Source organism: Galendromus occidentalis, unplaced genomic scaffold, assembly GCF_000255335.2.
Source record: "Galendromus occidentalis unplaced genomic scaffold, Mocc_1.1 scf7180000077086, whole genome shotgun sequence".
Lineage (NCBI taxonomy): Eukaryota > Metazoa > Arthropoda > Arachnida > Mesostigmata > Phytoseiidae > Galendromus > Galendromus occidentalis.
The window spans coordinates 1,106,040-1,123,708 of record NW_003805074.1 but is presented as its reverse complement, the minus strand read 5'-3'; the positions used below and the strand labels follow the sequence as shown (position 1 = coordinate 1,123,708).

At 51.1% G+C, this 17,669-nt stretch overlaps 2 protein-coding genes across 3 annotated transcripts; one reads left to right on the top strand and one right to left on the bottom strand.

The window, feature by feature from the left end:
* The first annotated feature begins 2,062 nt into the window (after positions 1–2,062).
* Positions 2,063–12,401, top strand: LOC100902976 (very low-density lipoprotein receptor). The gene is made up of 4 exons (XM_003740719.2): positions 2,063–2,384; positions 10,182–10,216; positions 10,352–11,092; positions 11,279–12,401. Exons 3-4 carry the CDS (start codon positions 10,368–10,370, stop codon positions 12,282–12,284), a joined length of 1,731 nt encoding a protein of 576 aa, XP_003740767.1. The 5' UTR covers positions 2,063–2,384; positions 10,182–10,216; positions 10,352–10,367; the 3' UTR covers positions 12,285–12,401.
* A 190-nt stretch (positions 12,402–12,591) lies between these two features.
* LOC100902827 (glutathione peroxidase) lies at positions 12,592–14,932 on the bottom strand. Of its 2 annotated transcripts, XM_018638528.1 has the most exons (7): positions 14,854–14,932; positions 14,019–14,035; positions 13,771–13,856; positions 13,497–13,684; positions 13,205–13,313; positions 12,989–13,073; positions 12,592–12,900 (listed from the first exon to the last, which is right to left on the bottom strand). In XM_018638528.1, exons 1-7 carry the CDS (start codon positions 14,891–14,893, stop codon positions 12,850–12,852), a joined length of 576 nt encoding a protein of 191 aa, XP_018494044.1. In that variant the 5' UTR covers positions 14,894–14,932; the 3' UTR covers positions 12,592–12,849. The 2 variants fall into 2 exon arrangements, with proteins under 2 accessions (XP_018494044.1, XP_003740766.2); XM_003740718.2 differs by lacking the exon at positions 14,854–14,932 and having other exon boundaries at positions 14,019–14,188.
* Positions 14,933–17,669: the final 2,737 nt, after the last annotated feature.

Below are 17,669 nucleotides of genomic sequence, written 5' to 3'. Positions count from 1 at the left end.
TTAAGAGGGACAGGAGTTATTCGACCTCTTTCTGCGAGAAAAAATGTAAGCTTCCCGCCGGATCATCATCAGGCTCCAAACTAGAAGGAACTCACAAGCTCCGCTCTGGGATGAGCCCACCGGAATCGTGAGCATCAATACACGCCTCAGTGGGGAACGGAGTTCTGCTTGGCGAACCGGCGTCGGATGAATGTCTCTATTGCGAGTCTCCCTCAACCACATGCTTTGGATGGATTGTTCTAGAGCTGATTTGAAATCGTTCAGGCATTCGAGCTTGCAACCAAACTCAAGCAGACCCGCATCCGACCGGTCCTCCCCGACCGATAATGTTTCGTTCCGCATTCGGAGACGTTCGCGCGGCTCAGAAACCGCAAGAGTCGCAGAGGACGTACCCACGCGTCGCCACGCGATGCTCTGAAATGTCAAGTGTCTCCCGGCTTCCGAAGGCTTCAATGGAGAACTCTAAGCTGGATACGCCCCTGATTTATGGAAAAAGCCGATTCGTACGGTATTCGCCCGATTCTCTGGCAGCTTGGGATCCCTCGATCCAAAAATTCCTTGTCAAATCTTAGAGGGCATCCGGTCACTCGGATCTTGGAGTCATCGTAGGACGACTCCCCAGACATCCTAAACCTGGAGATCTTGACTGTACAACTCGTCCGGGCTGTTCTCTAATCCGATGCTGTCTCTCAGAGTTTCTTTCTCATACTTTACAAATGGTCAGGCTCGCTATCAGGCGGCTGAACTCGATCTTCCCTTGGTGTTCCTGATCCCGATGGAACTCTGCAGGAAGCCAACAATCATTGGATGAAGCGGCCGGACAAACGTCTTACGAGCTTTCGTTCCGCGACCGCCTTCGGCACGGCTCCAGCCGATGCTCTTGGAACGAGCTTTCGCTCCTCGTTACTTCTGGCTTCCGACTCAGCCAGCGAGGAGCCGGAGCGTAGCGTAGTCGTACTTCTTGGAGCAGAGCAGCCATGCACGGCAATGACACATCCCAGAACAATTCAAGTCATTTTGGTCAAGGCTACGGAAATAGACCGCTCCCCTAGCCCTGATCCCAATCCGAGCTCGAGTTGACCGCGATCAGAAGTTTATCACTGAGCTTAGGACTAATTTTTAGAAGACTCAGTTTCCCCGAGTTCTTGCGGCCTGGGTCGATGGCTCTAGGGGGTGGACGATAAAATATGTTGAAGGTGAGCAAAGGTCGCAACGGCTGCCGAGAGCTTCGTCGGCTCAAATTCGCCCCATGCGTATGTGACTTTCGAAAGTGCCTCCGAGTGATGCTCCTTCTCAGCACAGCTAGAGTAGGGAAGCGCACGGAGGGGAGCTCACCGATCTCTCTGGCGCTGGCGTGACGCTGGCCAGGACAATAAACACCGGAACAAACAGATATCCTTGCGAGCGTCCCCTACTGATGCCGGCGTGAGGGATCGTCGTTTGCCCCGTCTCCATAAATCTTAACTTCCGACGAGCTGCCAATCCATCAGGCGCGATTGATCCGGACCCAGTTAGCGTTGCGCTCGCTGCTCCGATATCACGAACCATCAGCCGCAGTCTCACGCTCGAGATTGATGAATTGATCGGCCGATCGATAGGATAGTTGGCGTCAGGCTCATGGTTCTACTTAAGTTGCAAACATCCATTCAGATCGCGAGAGAGTTCCTCCCACAGATTACGGTAAGCCATCAATTCCGCTTTGGTTCTCGACACCATTCGAAGCACCAATTCACGTTTAGAAACATCGTGTCGGCGGGCGGGACGAACACTGTGTACGACTGCCTCTCGAAGCCTCATCAATTCGTCGTACTTGACGCATAGGAGCGCGGTCGGGACGAGCTGGCGCTCCCTTGATCGGCAGCTCGATGTTTCTCCAGAGAAATTCACGAATTTCGAGCGTTGGATTCTTCAGTCAGTTGTTCCGTAAACAACTTTTCGACCCCACCTGAATTGTCAACGGAAAACGAGTGACAGAAAGCGCCGTGAGAGACGGCCTCATGGACTGTGGCGCCGTCTGGCGGGGCAAGGCCCTCGTCAGCTCTCCGCGCGGGAGACGACTGACAGTTAGCAGCGAGTCGTTCGGGACGGACGGCGATTTGGCGAGCGCTACCGTATTTCGTCCACCGGGCTTGGATACCGTGGCCGGTCCGCAGCTGTGTGTCCTCAAGTTATCGTGTGTCCGTTCAGACGGCAGCGGAGCGATGAGCGTCCGTTGCGCTGATGCATCTGCTTGAACGTGAATCACATCCCATCGCGGAGCCTCCAGATTGGTCTTCCGCGTCTCAAAACTTCAGGAGCACCGAGCGCAAGAACGTCGGTAACTGCGGCGTTGACCGGATCCCGTGACGACTTCTCAAAACATCGGCCGTATTCTCGGTCTCGAGGTAATAGCCGCCACGCGGATTATCCGGGAGCTTCGCACTCCCCAAAATAACACATTCCCATCTGTGATTCTTCTCATCCATGACCATTCGATCCCAACAAGTAAGCGGACCCACCTAACAGCGTCCCGGGTGTCTGACGAGAGGGTCGTCCACGGGGGACGACTCGCCTTTGAGTGAGAGGATTTCAGCGAACTCATACATATATTCGCGAGGTCCCGGTTTATGAATAACGGGCTCCCCCGGCCTGATCCGTCCTCTATAGACCTCAAGTCTCTAGCGACAACAAATGCGAGACGAATTCGGACCCTCGTCGCGGGGCGGAGACTCTCGACCGCTTCATCGGGCCCGAGAGAGAATTATCATTTGAGCGGCAGCGGATTCCGGATAACACTGACACTGATCCAATGGGGGAAGCTTGCCGAGAGACAGCTTTTGCTTCTTATCTCGGATGGTGCCGAAATCGGAGCCTATATTGAGTGAATATTTATTTATTCACCAATGCCAAGTGACGATACCGGTCAGAACAGAGCCGAAAGACGATCGGAAGGCGGGCTGAGCATCCCCGGACACCACCTATCTGTCGGGTCGTTCTCTCTCTCGCTTCCTGAACTCCTCGATGTATCGCAAGCTCTCCGATCAATCTGATAGGGCTTCAAATCATTCCATATCTTCGGCAGAGACAGCCCGCGACCTCCTGCGTTTGGGCGATCGCTCATGCCGTCGATCCGGATGAGGAAGCGTGCTTTCTGTCTCGTAAACTGAACGACTCCTCTCAAGGAGTGTTGAGCCCAGGCCTGTCTGTTGTCACAAAAATGTGGTCACGCTTGTCATTTTATGGCGGGGATGAACCCGACAAGTACAGTGCAGGGCGTCGATCGATACACTCCCAATGATTTATGTTTGGAGAGGATCCTGTGATTCGATGATGGAGGGGACGTCGCGTCGTTCTCTTCTGAGAGAAGAGGCATTATCTTCGAAAGGGCTTCCCCTTGCTCGGGCGAGCTCGACCGAAAGGCTGATTTTACGCAAGTCATAAGCTGTCCGAGCCGAATCTGTGGGTCGCCGGCAAATGCGAGAGAATCAGGCGAGAAGAGCTCAATTCGAAATGGCTCGTGTCTGTTGTCCTTCAACATTTGTGGGAAGCGAGCCCATGAACCTCTGGCAGAGTTCGGCAGGTGCAGTGAAGGATGCCGAGCTCGTGGATTCGTGGCATCGTCACGCCGCTCATAATTCCTCCCACAGAGGTCGAGAAAAAGTTTCCGTATGTAGAAGAGTAAAGACACGTCGAATTTCAGTTACCCAGTCCCAAAAACCGAACACAGTGCATAAGGGTCATCTTTGCAAATTCGGCCCGTTGTTAACAAAGTTCGTTTCCGACGACACGCGATTCGTGGTTTTCGAGAGTACAGTGCCGCGGTGTCTTCACGCGAGGAAGTCTGGCCGAAGCGATCCGCTCGGTGCTGATTGAGCTATCGATCCGCTATCGAGTCCATACTCACGTTGCTGAAAAAAGATGTTCGCTCTGAGGATATTGTTAAAGTCAAAAGAGCATTTATGGCTGCATGTCACCTCAAAGATTTAACCTGACGGACTAATCCGTCATCGAGGCTTACATTGAGTAAACCACGGACGATCTAGAGACGCATAGATCTCAGATCTCTCGGCCATCCCGGCTGGATTCGTGATGTTTTGTTCTTATCCGAGCCTGGAGTTCAAGCTCGAGTCGTTCGAAAGCGCTGACCGCGTGCTTCTCGCAGGATTCTACTTCTCGTTCTTACGAAGCCTGTCAGAGCACTCTCCCGAAAAATACAATCGTTAGGGTCTGTCTGAAGTGCACCGGAACAAGTGAACTCAGTTGGTTACCGCGCTCCGTTCGTACATCCGTACATTCTGCGCGAATTCAGATCGCATGAAGACGATTTTGTCACCAGCTGGGAAGGCAAGCGAACGAATACTGCGGGAAACATGTTTTCTCGATTTCGTTTGAAGCGGAAGGCAGTAGGCGATGCTTCTAATCTCTAGTGGCATGCATCGAGCTTATCGGCATTTCGACTAATGCATCCTAATGCTCCTACCAAGAGTTGTCCAAGAGGAATCTACATATTCCCACGTGTTCGTAAACAATTGAAATGGTCGAAAGCGTAAGAACTCGTCAGTATTCAACGTTGCTCGATTATCAGCTATGTTTTGGAGCAAAGCTCGCTAGTCTAGAATCACGCGGGGATTTCTGGACACTTTCGCGAACTTTTATAACTGCGGCTCGTTTAGAGATTACGGACCGTCCTGAGCGTTGGAGGCGACAATCGCGAGCGGAGCCTCGATTTCACCAATTTTTTTTCAATATTCTACGCGCGATCCCTGCGCGACCGCTGGCATTCTTTTCCATCGCTGATCCGGGGCCGGGGAATGGGGAAATTCGGGCGCGGGATGGTACATACGACGTGATTTTCTACTAACCGGAGGAAGCGATTCGTTCCGGCATCTCGAGCCGACTTCTCATCGTTGCTGAGATCAGCGCTATGTTTGATCGCAGATATATTCCCGTCTTTATGAGCTGCTCCGACTGAATTGTGCTCTTCATTGGCGCATCATTGAAAGAGATTCTATGACAGAGTACTTCTCGCTATGACTCGTCGTGATTCGCAATCCGATCCTCGCCGTTCTGGTCTGAAACCGTGTGCTATGATTGTGTCTCTGAGACTTTTCCACGGACCCCGGACCCTCGACACGATCCTACTGGAGTCAAAACCTATAACTAGAGACCGCCTCCTGGAATACTCCTTACAATGATTGTCATATCGGTTCATAAATTGATATATCAATATGCATCGTTGATCAACAGGCGATCGGACTGGCTGAATGAATGTCCCGTGACCGATTCTTATCCTGAGAAGGACGGCATACTTCAGGTGCAATCCTTCTCCCTCGCCCAGAGCTGACGTTGCCGTATTACTTTTCTTCTGTCCCATCCGGATTTTCACTCGGATCTAGAGGCTCCGTGAATGTATGAGCGTTATTCTGGGAGGCGCCACTCCTTAAAACGACCGGATGACGTAAAACAATGCCGTATGAAATCCGCGAGGCTGATTTAGATCAGTGCGACCGTCTCCCGGTGCGGCCGCCGTCTCGAGTGATGCAGGTCGTCGGCGATGGCGTCGAGACTCACGGAGCCGTCCCTGGGATGCCAACTCCACCAGTCTGGCTCCTCCTGAATGGAAGCCAGAACGCTGAAGTTTCTCGGGTGGCAGCGGATGACCGTCATAATGGTTCTCGTTCGTCGCACTGATGGCTTCAGTGAATCGTTTCGCTTTCAAGACGGCTTCTTCTCGCAACGACGACAATGTGTTCACGCATTTTTTCGTGACCAAGAAAGTCAGAGCACTGCGGAGTGTCCGTCGCGCGGGAGGTACCGATCTGAGTCGAAATAAGATGACGATCAGCTCGGCCGACCTGAGTCCGGTCCCGGTTTATCAGGATAGGACCCATCTCAATATACATACGCATGAAATGGCTGCCAGTGAAGACAGAAACTACGGATCCCGATCCCAGAGATCGGAGCATCGGCCGTCAGAACATCGGACACCGGTGATCCAATCGGGTCTCTGGTTCGGGATTATTCTGATAATCTAAGCCTAATCAGGCCTAAATTCTCAAATTCCTGAAGAGTCTCCTTTCGTTCCTCGCGTTCGTTGACGCTGGCGCTGTCGCATAGCGAAACCTCCTCTGCATTCTGAAGAATTTGCGAAGTTTCCTTGCATTACTCCTCGTCCTCTTTTGCGCAATTCGGACTCATCACTCCCCAATCGGACATCGGATCCGATCGAGGCATATGTTCGGCCCATGGAGAAATACTCATGCAACCAAGAAACCGTCTCGCTGAATTAATGGATTTCTCTCATGCTCGACAAACGAGGGCCCACGCAATGATGATCCTCTCATTGTTCCCTCAAGATTTTGGATCGAGAGACCTGCTATCGAGACGATCAGCTCGAATTAAATTTTATTACTTCCTGGCCCGGCTTCCGACGCGACGAAACGATAGCGACAGACACGGGATGCCGATGCCATGAAAGTCCCGAGACCAAACGCTGCTCCACCTTGCCATACTCTGGAATGGTTCACTGCCGGCGACGAATATCCACGTTTCCCGTTTGTTCACGCTTGGCGATCTTCGACATTGAACTCTTGAGATATGTCAATGGCATCCCGAGAACAGCTAAACGTCCAGATAAAGTGCATACTTAGGCTATCGCTCGGACATTTTCGACGCCGTCGACGTCGAGCTCGGTCGGCGCTGCTACAAAGTTGGCCGCTCGAACCGTCATGATGAGTTCACCTTACGTACCGATCTTCTTGTCGTTCAATACTGCACAGATATGGGATCCAGCGTTTTTCAGGCGCTCTCATCCGCATTGTGCCGCGTGGCGGGTCCTGGCCGTTGACGGGCAGAAAACGCGCGGAACAGCTCCGAGACGAGCATCCGTACCCAATAACAAGGTGATATCACCACCTTTTGGGTCGATTCCTCGCGTCAATGTACTCCAAATTGTTTGGCGTGTCCAAATCGGTGCCCCTGCGAATCGTTTCTCCTCAGAAGAGGACTGATTCTCTAAGAATGGTGTTCCGAGCCTTTTGGACCATCTTGTGGAGGTCACTCAGTTCTTCGATAAATCTGCACGCCTCTCTAGCTGCTGCTGTCGACGACGACAACAACGACTTATCCACTCAGACTGCTAGTTGATGTGTCAGACGAGTGGAAAGGCGATCTAAAAACGACGGCGAATACATTCGCGAGTGGAGAGCCGATTTCTGGCAGGACGGGAATATCTTCTTGTAATTCTAATCGTGTTCGATGTTCGGTGATCCTTCCCTGATCGATGCGTTCACTATACCGAAAACATTATTTCAATCCCATCGAATTTCGCCTAGCAATGCTCTCGGAAAATTGTATGAGGCGGAATAAGGCAAGAATGACACTATGCAAATCGCGCGACCACCAACTTGCTTGCAATCACGAGAGTGTCCGGAGCCATCTGTAACATCGGAAAAGATTTTCTGAGTCATCGTCATAAATAATAGCGCGCTGAGCGATTTATCAACCCCGAATGTTCCGAGGAGCGCACGAGCAGCACCGTGGATGTGATTCCCAAGTACGTATGTATGACTTTCGTAAGGCAATGACGCGGCCTGGATGATCTCGAGCACACTGGGCAACCACTTGATATGCTCGAGAAAAATTTCTCCTCCCTCATTCACGATGGTATGACTAACGCCAGACTTCGGCTGGAACGCGCTCGATAACGAGCGTTTCTCAGAATGTGGACTCCCGTCCTTAAAATCCGCGTGGTCCTGCCAGGCGTTCCACTTCATTTTGTGCCACAGTCGGCTTCGGCTGAGTGTTGAGCGTCAGTGAGGAGTGAAAGCTGTTTTTTTGGAGTCTCGGTTCTCCTAAGGGGTGAGTTCTGGAGAATACGTCTATTCAGGCACATGAGAGCCTCGGGAGAATACCGTGAATATTCCGATACAAGTCCGGGCTCCTGTAATTTGAAGGTTCCCTGCTGAGGGGCTTTTATTGAAGACGGGCAACTCTCAGAGGGGGTCTCGTACTGAGATGCGAAAGATGTTTCATGTACAAGCTTGAATTGTGTAGATGCAAGGGAATCGACTCCCACCGATCAGGCCGCTCCTCTCTGTATTTCCGTCTGGAGCGCTGATGGCCCTCACGGCTTCCTCGATTGTCTGCGGCTTGGAGAGAATACTTGCCGATCGAGTGTGAAGTCTGTGGTCGGGATATATTCTATCTTAAAGGGCTAGGCAGAGGCGGGTTCTATCGGAATCAATACATGCTGATCCGACAACGCAAATACAAGATAGCTTGCAAACCTCTTTCTTGTTCGGCACAGAATCACGAGCGGCTCGGGAATGGCGCTCGAAACGCGTCCCTCGGTGATGGGATATCTTGGGTCAGATCCATAGCGTAATACTATACGCCAGCTCGCCTCGTCTCGCTCAGGTCACGAGTTTAACGACAAACACAAGTCGCTTTGACAGCTGACGAAAGAGATCCCCCTCTTCTGAGAGTTCTCTCTGTGACGAGCGGCGGGAATATCAGCATCGCTCCTCTCCAGAAGCCTCCCATCGAGCTTCGATCCCTGTCATTTTTTTCGTTCCACGAATGTCATGATGCGGATGCCTCACGGAATCCTAGTTCATCGGATCCTCTCCGATATCGGACATACCGGAATACGTCTGTATAGAACAGCTGATCGTCAATGTTATGGGGGCTGGATTTTTTTAAGGATCCTTGAACTTACGATCACATACTTGTTCATCGGCTTCTGGTAGCGCCATGTCACGTCGGTCCCTGGACGCTCTTGGACGCGCTGGCGTATGAGCAACACCTGACAGCAGTCTTCAGAATGAAGTCATAACTTCACGAATCGGCTCCCGTGGCATGATCCGACAACAAACACGATTCGTCAGACGAGGTTTATTTGACAAGCGGGCTTCTGTGGTCGCTAAAAACGGCATGCCTCACTCAAAGTCAAATGCATCGGAGATTCGCGTCGCAATATTCGGATCGTATGTTCGAGGCTGCTTTCCGAATCAGAATCAGCCATGCCGACTGCTCTCGAAAAACTCTACGTAACTCCGACAAGATAACTCTCTAATAACCTCCAGTATTATTCTCCGAATCTGCACTCATCATTCTTCGCGGTTCGTCCGCGGAAAGTCTCCAGGGACTAAAGAGCGATATAGGCGAAACCCCGACGCACTCGATTCCCAACTATCAATCGATCTCTCAAGAGTCTCGCTTGCTTGTGGTTTTCTGTGAAAAAGAGAAAATACTCGTTTGCTTACAAAATAATGGGTCGTTTGTTGAGAGCTGTTGCCCACCAGACGGCTCCGGCTGTGGTCGAGTTTTCATTTGTTGACGCTAAGACAGCATTGTTCCATCTAAGAGCTGCCGAATAGACGAGGCTATGAGGGGCATCCTCGACATTCTCGTCAAAGAGACCGATGAAAATTCGGACGGTCGTGTAGGAGAAGACCGAAGGATCGCATCAGAGCTGCTTGATCTACATCACGTTGGAAAATTATTATAATGCCGATGCCTCCACGTAAATATCGACACAATTATCCATCATCGACTGCACGGACCCCGACATTATCGGATCAGCAATTATCCGATCACTATAACGAAGAAATCGAAAACCAACTCCGTTCGACCGTGTGGGCGTCCTTCGCGCAGAGAGGAAGGGTCAGCTGACGTCAGAGACGACGTATCCGAGAGCACGCGGACGTGAAATTTCACACTTTATATATGCTGATGATGATGATATTTCGAGGGAGAGAGCAAAACAACAAGGAGAGGCCGCTATCGGGAACGGTGATCCTCAAGGCGGAATTCCGAGCATGCGAAAGTAGCGCTGGTCAGTATATTCGCATGATTTGCTCTGTGGAGAATGCGTCTTACCCAAGAAGGAGTCAGCTGGCGACCAAGTCTTGAAGCTCACGGAATATCGGGTCGCATCCCGAGTTGTCTCGTTCCGCGTCATTGATCGCATCTGGGGTTCGTCATCCCCATCGGTGGGTTGAGAGACTTTTCGATTATTTGCGAAGGCGCAGGACTCGGACGAGCGCGTGATCACCTCTTGGACTCGAGAGGCGATCGCTTCGATCAGTCCTTCCGGGAATTGTAATCCAAATACGGGAAAAGAGGGTACATGATAAGTCATGGAAGTTGGAGCTGTGATGGAAGAACTCGTTGGAATCCAAGTGTTTCCGCTTTTCCAGACAATCTGACACCGAGCACACAGAGATTCCGCTGCGTGAGTTTTCTCAAGCACCCCTATTTATAGGAGTACATTCGATAGTTGAATTCCGTATCGATTACCAGTTCTTCCTATGCGCTTCCACCCTTCGCGGACGTGCGGACCAGCACTCATTCTGCTCGTGGTTTACAGGTGATCGATGTGAGCCATGAAATTTCTTTGGCTGTTCGTCTGCTTGGCTGTGGCCCGCGGTCAGGGTACGATCAAACGGGACAAACTCGATCCTTTTTGTCCGGGACCTCCCGAGAAGTTTTTCCAGTGTGACGAGTCACGGTGCCTGAACCGTTTGGTCATTTGCGATGGTAGGAAGGATTGCAGTGACAATTGGGACGAGGAGAATTGCAGCTGTACCAAGAAGAAGGATTGTCCGGCGGGCATCAAATGCCAGAAAGACCGAATTTGGGCGACATCCAAGTGTGTGAATTGCGCCCCCGGTCAACGCTTCACAAAATTCGCGTGTGAAGACATAAACAAATGCATGGAAAACCCGAACGTCTGTAGCGGGAAGGGCGAGTGCGTCGCTCTCGGCGATAGTTTCCAATGTGTTCAGTGTCCCCGAGGTTTCCAAGCTAGTCTTCGAGATTCACGTTTGTACAACAAGAGTCATTCTCTCGACGAAACCGAAACAGCCAGAAGACTTCTCTTATGTGCCGACCGCAACGAATGCGAGGAGAGGAATGCATGCGATGACGGCGTGTGCTTCAACCGGATCGGGGAGTCTTCCTGTCAGTGTCCTCCGAATCACGAGATGCGATCGGATTTCCGAGACAATATTTGTCAAGCCGTCGGAGAGCAGCCTATGATCGCTATCGGCAGCGGAACGTCGATATCTATTTTCGACCTCCGGAGCGCGACGGAAATTCAGCAATTGGAGTGAGTGCATCCGATTGTTTTCCTCGATGTCATGAGATATGTAACACGAGGAATGCGAAAGGAGATATCGCCATATAATCATATAGCAGTTCCTATCCACACAGCAATCTAACGAACACTCGCTAAATTATAAGCGGCTCCTACCCGGTCTCGATGAGAGAAGCGAACTGAATTCAATCATTCCAGGTGGTCTGAATCGATCGTGGACGTCAGCGCGGAGCTCGATAAGGTGATATTCGCGACCCGGCGTCAAATATGGGAGTACAAATACGCGGTGAAATCGACTCTCATGCTAGCAGATTTCGAGAGCGACAGAGATTTCTCAGACGGCGATATAAAGGAAATATCGGTCGATTGGGAGAATCACCGAGTGTATGTACTCACTGGTGACTCGATAGTAGTGGTCGACGCTGAAGGACGCGCCGTTAGAATCATCGAGCACCGAGGAAACGTCTCGAGCATCGCGGTCGATCCTGTCGCCGGCTATGTGTTCTACAGCGAGTCCGGCAACGTTCGTAGATGTCATCTCGACGGATTCGCCGAGTCGACGAGGACTGTTTTCACTGCTTTGCCGGCTGGTGATGATCTCCAAGGCACCGATGCTGTAGCGATCGATCCCAATCTGAAATACGCATACTACATACACAACAGGGTACTCTATGGCTTTGATTACGACGGCCACCGTTCCGCGATAATATCTGCCTCAGCAGATTACACGCATCTCGGACCGTTCGAAGATCTCCTCTATGCAACGAACCGATTGGCGAAAACCGACTCGTTAGTCGTGATGGGTCGCATTGGGTATTCCGTCGGTGCCATCCCAGAGTCCACAGTTCAATCGTTTGGCGAAACTCTGCCGATGTCCTTCGCCATCATACAGAGCGCGAAATTTCCCTTGAGACCGAAAGAAACGAATAGCTGTAACAGCGAACCATGCAGTTCTGAATGGTGTTTCCCCATGCCGCTTTCCGTAACGCCGTCGTATCATTGCGACTGCGGTCTCGAGAAGCCTGGCGATTGTCTGCCGTTGAAAACCCATCGACTGCGCCCCTTCACAAACTATATTAGCCCCAACGAAGAAAAAATCAACGTTTCAGGGGCCTCAGTTCCTATCACTGCCAGGATATCGAATTTCAGCATTATCATTCCTATTGTTCTAGTCCACATTTTTTCGCTAGCCTGTTTCAAGTAAGAAGTGGCATTTACCGTATCACCAATGCGGCTTTGTAACAATGTCGCTAGAATGTACAGATGTGTATAGTATCCAGCTTACGGAAGCCATTTAAATAAAAGATTTATATTTATTGAATTCCCTCGGCGACTCTCTCTTGCCCCGAGACCTACCTTCGGTGTATTCCCCATCCCTCATCCTCATAATTCATGTCATAAGTAAGGTGTTTGATCCGAGCTCATCGTCGGCCACACCCGACGATAGGGAGTCGTGCTCGAAGGGAGGGGCCGGGAAGATCTCAGAGGCAATATCGGAAACACTGCCACGGGTTCGCCATGAATTCCTTTTATTTGACTGTTTTTGCACATCGGAGGAATCTCACCGTTTCCGGTTTACAGATAACTCGTCATTTCACATGAGTCAAGCAAATTTCATACATGACAGTTTTGAATGAGGAGCAGTTTTTGTGTCAGCCGCTGGATGTGAAAAGCGGTGTGACAATTCGGAAACTCTAATGGTCCGAGTTTCGGTATAGAATAGCTTTGGAAGCATGTCAGAGTATCTCGGGATTTTCCACGAGAGGTGTCTAGGCGGTCGGGGTCTCAGCGAAATATTTCATCAAGTCGTCTTCCATGGCCTGGAAGAAGGAGAATATAAGTAACGGGGATCTCTTCATGAATCGATCGAACGGGATCATCTTATTGAGATCGGACATTGGAACTCACAAGAGGATTGGTCGTTGTCGCGTATCTCTGGACCGGCTGGCCATTCTTATCGATGACAAACTTGGTGAAATTCCATTTGATAGCGCTGTTGGAAAACAAGTAATCGATCCGCATCCAATCCCCGTTCAGTCTCATCGAACGAATATTCTGTGTATCCTCGATTTCATCGGCGCAGAATCTCCCGGGTCTGATGGGATTCACCCTTGGGTCACTCACTTGAACATGAAACCAGATTGTTTTTCTTTGAGGTACTTCCACAAGGGATGAGCCTCATTCCCGTTGACGTTGATCTTGGCGAACATGTCGAACTTCACACCGTACTTCTCTGAGAATTCGGAGAGCAAATTGATATGGGATCGGGCATTCGCGTCACGGCCGATTTCAATTCATTTGAATATTTGACTCTGCACAGGCCGGACATCGATTTTCCATTAGAGGTCGAGTCTACTATGCCGCCATTAGGGGAGCGGGCATTAAGGGTCACGCTGCCACGAGCGTGGGACTTTACCTTGCGCGAACTTCTTGATTTCTTCGTTGGTTCCCGGCTCTTGATTCCCGAATTGGTTGCACGGGAATGCAAGAATCCTGAGTCCGTTTTTCTCTGCATGCTTCTCATATAATGCAACTAATTCCCGATAGTTGCGGTCGGTTGCTCCTCATTTAGTGGCCACATTGACGATGATACAGACATGACCTCTGGAATCGGGCAGTGGATGAGTTTCTCAGATGGAGTCGCGCAGAATGAACTCCACACCGCCGGAAAATAAGTAGCAGGCTCTCACCTGTATTTGTCAAGAGTGACATTGTTCCCGTCGATGTCGATGGCATCGAAATCGTAAATGGACTTCGCGTTCATCCAATCTTTCTCCTGCGGGAAGAGCGCCTTCCGTCAGATTCGATGTCTCTATCGCCCCTCATTACCCAATCTCGTTTCCGCATGGCCCATCGATGTGAAGGAGGGGGTTGCACTCCAACCCTTCTATTCCCGAGAACATCTGATCAGTCAGAAAGTGCTGCGAAAATCACTTACCATTTTCAACCCAGAGGCTGAAACGTAGAAAAGAGCGCTTAATACGAGCCCGCCCAGCATCATGATGGCGATCGTTGTGGCCCGCTTTGCACTCAAGCCACAACTAGACCTTTCGCATGCAAGTGTCATCCGAGGATGAGTACTCTCGATGGCCGGGTAAGGATCTCTCAAAGGAAAGGAAATATAGCGCGCAGTTCCAGCGTCGAATCTCTAGAGCGATGAAACCTCGCCATTACACGAAAATTCCTCATACGCGAGGTTCCTCATTCGGAAATTTCTTAAAACGCAGGGTTCCTTGTACGGAAAGTCCCTGATGGGCGGGGTTCCTTATGCAGGAGGCTACTTATGGGCTAGGCTGCTTATCCGGGAAGTTCCCAAGGATTCCACGCGGGGTTCTTCAAACGGGAAGTTCCCTGGACGGTGTACCATTCACACGTGTCCGGGGTTCCTCCTGGACGGGATTTGAGGGTAACTCGGTCACCTTTCTCACAGCAGCTGGAAGCGATTCACGCGGTGCTTTCGCGGCCACAATTCAGGCAGGACGAGTATCGGTGATCGACAGCTCGATCGAAAAAGCCTACGGGATTTACCTTCTAGTATACTGTGTTGAGGATTTTCAACATTTTGGCGTAAAACCCTCTTTCCTGACGCCTACCGTGCTCTCAAAGCTTTACGGACTGCTATCTTAAGGGCGCGTGATTAAGGGAGGAAACACGCAAACCATGCGAACGGTAATTAGGACAGTTTCGAGAGTGGCTCGCAATCAGTCATGAGACAGATCTATCGCGTGGGTATCAAAGATTCAGAGTTAGATCCGTCGTATTACGGGACAAACCTCCACCAAGGAATCCGACGGAGAAACGAAGTATTTTCATACTCTTCTCAAGGAAACCCGATCGCTGCACTATTTGTAAACACATGACGATCACCTGACGCTCGCTTCCGCTCTCTCTCTCACGAGCCTTCCGGAGAGGGATAACACTTCCATTGTTTTCCCTCCAATCATCAGTCGGGCAGCTCTCGGTCCGCTGTCACCGACAAGAAGCATAGACGTATACTTTGATAAATTAGGACGGTGATCAGAAAAGACTCACCAAAATCATCAGAATTCGTTTCGGATTCAGCCTGACTCTCCGGATGCAGGCGTCTGTCGGAACCTGACAACGGGAAAGAGCGAAATTATCACCCGTCAGACTCAGAGCGGCCGAGTCACTGTTCCGATTCTGAATGAACTCTTAGCTCCGTGAGGTTCGGGGATGCTAATTGGCGCATGGCCTTGATGAGTGACGAGCTGCATTAGGACTCGGGATTCGTCGCGAGTAGAACAGCAATCGGGAATTGGTCTCACAGCTCGTAGCAGATATAACGTACTTACATATAAATGGAATCGAGCACATGATCGGGAGCTGGGTGTACGTCGCTGGACGTCGAGGAACGGCGTCGGTAGCAGCGGATCCCTATCTAGGGAACTCACATCTTCACGAGCCGCTTTCGCTATTCAATCCTGTCCGTGAATCTGCGCGGATAGCCATCAACGTCGAAAGGTGCCCTCCCTCAATGCCATGGATCGAAATCAGCTTGGCGGTCGGCCTGCGCTCCAGCCCGAGTATTGAGCGGGGAGCTCAAGTGCGAACTGCATTTCTACGGATGGGTCTAGGCTTTCGCACTGTCACCTCCAAGGTCTGACATGAGCTCTCTTCCGCGGAAACGTACCCAAGCTCGACTCTCGTCCGGGCACTCTTTAAGCTCCCTGGCTCCCTTTGCGAATCTTCTTGGTCTTTTTCGGCTCGGGGAGGAATCTTGTGTAGGATTCGATCGGGAGCCGCTGCGAGAAATCGGAAGCTATACGCTGAGATCCGATACCACTGATTCCGGGGGATCTACCCGCTGGTAACACATGACGAGCTCTGCTTGGATTCAGCAAAAAACATGGCATCAATCATGGATGCATGTTCCCGTTCACTTGTTCGCGTCCTTCCGGGACCATTCCTGCGGAGGTGGCCGTCTTTCAATCTACGGACGTCGTTCCCATGAATCCTTGTGTTCAACAGCCGTCAAGCGGCGTCCTCCGCCCGGTAGACCCGAGAGAACGTTTTTCCATGTCAGACGACCTGCTCAAACGGCTCTCTGGTGCACCGCAGCTAATCTTCCACATCAGACAGGCTTCACTGTAACGTGTGAGTTCCAATCCACAGCCATTGATCGCTGCCATGAGACGCGAGAGTAGTTTCGAGACCTCGAGGTTCCTGACGGGGGAAAAATTGAAATGCTTTAGGAGACTACACATCATTTTCGATTCGCCCGAGAGGTTCCGGAATTGCTTTCTAAGTATTTCATCGATAGATGTGCTTCCTTCCGATATCGTGATTTCCTCTTGATTGAAGCCTCAGCGAGCGTCAGCTTCTCGCCTTGCGCTCCAAAGCAGCCCCGTTGCGTTACACTAGACGTGCGGTTCCTGTGTTGTGGTAAATCCAGCTCAGTCTTCGCCGAGGCGCTAGTTACGGTTGAGAGGACCTCAAAGATGTATTTACCTCCGCCAGGGCCATTGTCTTGGTAGGGTTCAAACCCTGATGATGATGAGCCTCAACGTGGAGCCCGGGTGGATTCAGGTGATACATTCGTTGGTGAAATTGAACTAAACTCTCCTCGGCCTTGGAACCCCGTTTGCTGCCTTTGTGAATCATTCAATCGCCTGGGTATGATACCCTCACACATCTAAACTCACTCTGGGAGACTCTCCGCCCAACCCTAGCCCATGACCGCGCGATAGAAAACTCTGGAACGAGATCGCGGACGTATGCGAACACTAATGTGTAGACGTTGCCTCAGTGACGGGCTGCCGCCCGACTGGTGTTCGAGGGTGCTTCTTTAGCGCGTGGGAGAGATGCGAATACGATCTCCGATGTCCAGGAGCTTCTTCACTAGACGGTTCGGAAGCGATGAAGCTCCGCGACATTTCAGTGACTCGAGACGAGCCGAATGGAGGGAGGTGATCTCGGCCAGTCTCCAATGTTGGATCAAGAAAGAAATATGAATTTATCGTCACAAGGTTGGTCACACGTCCGCAGGCGTGGAGAGACGTGACTTGCTAAGTGCCGGCTGTCTGAGATATCCCTCTCCTCCAATACCAGCCGCCACGGCTACCGTGATTGAGCGCTTGAGGTCGCGCTCATCGAGGCATGAATGCTCGACGTCATTGAGTATACCGAAATGAAGAATCAGAGATCAAAGAATTGATCGAATTGTAAAAATCTCGGTGTCGAATTTGATTCTCCGGGATCTCGGCGCCATCGAGCAGACAATCAGATACTCGTTCAGGTGATGCCATTGTGCCTCGAGCGCAGCCAAAGTATTCCTATTCTCACGTTTAGGCCCGGTGCGATGCTTCTGGCGTCGTGGCGTCTACCTACCCTCGGTCCGCGAATGCACTCCCTGGGCAAAAGCACCGGTGATCGGAACCGGGGTCAGCCGGGAAACTATATATTTCTGAGACCCTCGAGTTAGACCTCGGTGTCTCTCGAAGTTTCTACCAACCAATCATCGCTACGGAAGCTCTGTTTGGAATCATGCTCCATCGGAAGCATGAGACTCCCTCGCTCCCTTCACGCTGCCAGAGTCTCATCGTTGATCGTAGAATGCGGCTCAAGGATC